Source organism: Alligator sinensis, unplaced genomic scaffold, assembly GCF_000455745.1.
Source record: "Alligator sinensis unplaced genomic scaffold, ASM45574v1 scaffold1517_1, whole genome shotgun sequence".
Taxonomy (NCBI): domain Eukaryota; kingdom Metazoa; phylum Chordata; order Crocodylia; family Alligatoridae; genus Alligator; species Alligator sinensis.
The window spans coordinates 521,774-524,336 of NW_005842459.1; the positions used below are offsets into that span (position 1 = coordinate 521,774).

Sequence of the window (2,563 nt, forward strand, 5' to 3'; positions counted from 1 at the left end):
GGTGCGCAGGGGGGGGGCGGGTGGAAGCGCTCGCGTCCCCCTCGCCGCGTCCTGACCCCGCGCGTTCGCCGCCGCAGTTGTCCCCACGGTCCTGCTGGACGAGATCGAGGCGGCGGAGGCAGAGGGCAACGACGACCGCATCGAGGGGGTGCTGTGCGGGGCTGTGAAGCAGCTGAAGATGAACAGGGCCAAGCCCGACACCACCCTGTACCTGAGCCTCATGTACCTGGCCAAGATCAAGCCCAACATATTTGCCACCGAGGGCGTCATCGAGGTGAGGAGCTGCGAGCCTGCGAGAGGGGGACACCGCATGGGAGCGAGATTGGTGCTGCCAGCCCACGCGAGTGGTGGGATTTGCTCGGGTGCCTTCGTGGCTCGAGCTGCGTGGGCTTCCTCCTCTCGCCCCTTTCCCAGCCGTCGTCTTGTTTCCCCGGAGGCTGCAACTCTTTAACGCATCCTGTCTCTCAGGCGCTGTGCAGCCTTCTCCGGAGAGACGCCTCCATCAACTTCAAAGCGAAAGGGAACAGCCTGGTGTCGGTCTTGGCTTGTAACCTTCTCATGGCGGCTTACGAGGAGGATGAGAACTGGCCGGAGATCTTTGTCAAGGCACGTGGGAGTCGGGTGGGCCGAGGGCCGTCCTGCTGGTTGTCGCCCCGTGCGTGGGGCTTCCTTGCTGCTCCTGGCGTGGGCAGCGCGGTGCCTGGCGTGGGCTGTAGCTGGTGGAGGGAGAGCAGGCCGCTGCCGCAGGGAGATGGGGAGGCGGCCGTATGAAGAAGGGACGGGTGTGCATCGAGGCCTCTGGCTGAGTTCAGAGGTAGGGGGACACGATGTCTGTTTCTCAGAGGAACGTTTGCCACCCTGGAGCGTTAAGAGCTGAAATGCTGCTGCCTCCAGCTGTCCTTTTACCCTCACTCGTCTTCACCCCCATTTCTCCTCCGTTGTGTGGTTTGGGGTAAAATGTTCCTGGATTGGCTGTCATTGGCAATGGGATTACAATCAAGAGCTTGCATTGCTCGAGCCCAAGGATCCAGTCCCCTGGGTTGGGGGCTGTAGGTGCCTTAAACCTTTTGATATGGCTTCCTTCAGAGAGCGGAGACTCTGGTCAGTCTGCTGGCCAGGCACTAGTCCAACGAGTTCAGGTTCTGCTTTTCCACAGCCTTTCAGTGACTTGCTGACGGTTGTCTGTCTCTGTGCAGTGGGGACAACCCTTTCCTGCCCTATGGCACGTCTGTGAGGGTGAACGTGTCCTGGGTTGTAAAGTACTCTGGTTGTGCTGCGGTTGGGCCCTGCCCAGTCCTCAGACTGATCTCGGCGCACTCACGTTCTGGGCTTCTCACCCTCTGGCAGGTGTACATTGAGGACTCATTGGGGGAGCGCATCTGGGTGGACAGCCCTCACTGCAAGACCTTCGTGGAGAATATCCAGACAGCGTTCAACACCAAGATGCCCCCAAAAAGCATGCTGCTGCATGGGGAGGTGGGGCGCAGCGGAGGTGACCTCAGCGCTGGTGAGGGGGCACCTGGGCAGCACGATTGAAGGAACTTGGTGGAGGGGGTGGACCCTGAGAGGTCTAGGGACAAGCTGGAGGGGATCTGGGCAAGGCCTTATCCAGACTGGGGGCCTGCTGGCCTGTCCCGTTCGGTGCACCTTTTCCCTGAGAGACGACAGAACCAGAGGGGTTGGCAGAAGGCAGGTAAAGGAGGGGATTGGTGGTTTCTCCAGATAGTGTAAAGCACTGGAGGAACATGGAGAAAGAAACCAAGTGATGGATGAGCCCTGGAGGAATGTCTCTTGGTGCTGGTCAGAGGGCTCTTGGGGAAGGCAGAGGCAGTGGAGTTGGGGTGGGGTGGGGCATCCCCAGCACTGGATCTGTGGAAGCAGTATCAGCCTAGGAGATGCTCTGCCAGGTAGTGACAGCATGTGTTGGCCCATCTGCAGGGAGTAGCCCCCACCCCTCCATGCCAGAGGAGGAGGACAGCCAGAGTGAGCTACTGATTGCAGAGGAGAAGATGAGCCCAGAGCAGGAGGGACAGCTTATGCCCAGGTACAGTGCTTGCTTCTTCCCCATCACAGCAGTGATGCTTTCTGCCTTCAGCCAGAGCTAGTCTGCCCACAGCACTGCTCAGTAACTTCAGCATGGCCTGGACTGACTCCTGTAGAGCCAGACATCCATGCTGCTTACAGTAAGAGCCCCTGTCTGCAGGGTTTGGTGAGGCATGACAGGTGCATTGGCAGAGGGTTGGGAGGTGGGAGTCAGCAAGACTGGTCTGTCCTGGCTCAGGTACGAGGATTTGGCAGAGAGCGTGGAAGAGTATGTCTTAGACATGCTGCGTGACCAGCTCAACCGGCGCCAGCCCATGGATAATGTGTCCAGGAACCTCCTTCGCCTGCTAACTGCGACCTGTGGATACAAGGAGGTGCGGCTCATGGCTGTCCAGAGGCTGGAGATGTGGCTGCAGAACCCAAAGGTGAGTGTAGTGGGAGTCCAGCCCTACAGGGCCACAAACATCCAGCTCTGGCATCTGTGACAGTGGCTGAGTGGTGACAATTTCTGGTGGTCTCC

General features: G+C 59.5%; 1 protein-coding gene across 1 annotated transcript in view; it reads left to right on the forward strand.

Moving 5' to 3' along the window:
• Positions 1–61: 61 nt before the first annotated feature.
• Positions 62–2,563, forward strand: part of INTS1 (integrator complex subunit 1) — a gene marked incomplete at its 5' end in the record, with an annotated part of 29,346 nt that continues 26,844 nt past the window's right edge. The window contains 5 exons of the mRNA XM_014523194.2: positions 62–274; positions 469–606; positions 1,348–1,507; positions 1,939–2,044; positions 2,282–2,468. Coding sequence (XP_014378680.1) covers positions 62–274; positions 469–606; positions 1,348–1,507; positions 1,939–2,044; positions 2,282–2,468 — 804 coding nt within the window. The remainder of the gene's footprint in view (positions 275–468; positions 607–1,347; positions 1,508–1,938; positions 2,045–2,281; positions 2,469–2,563) is intronic.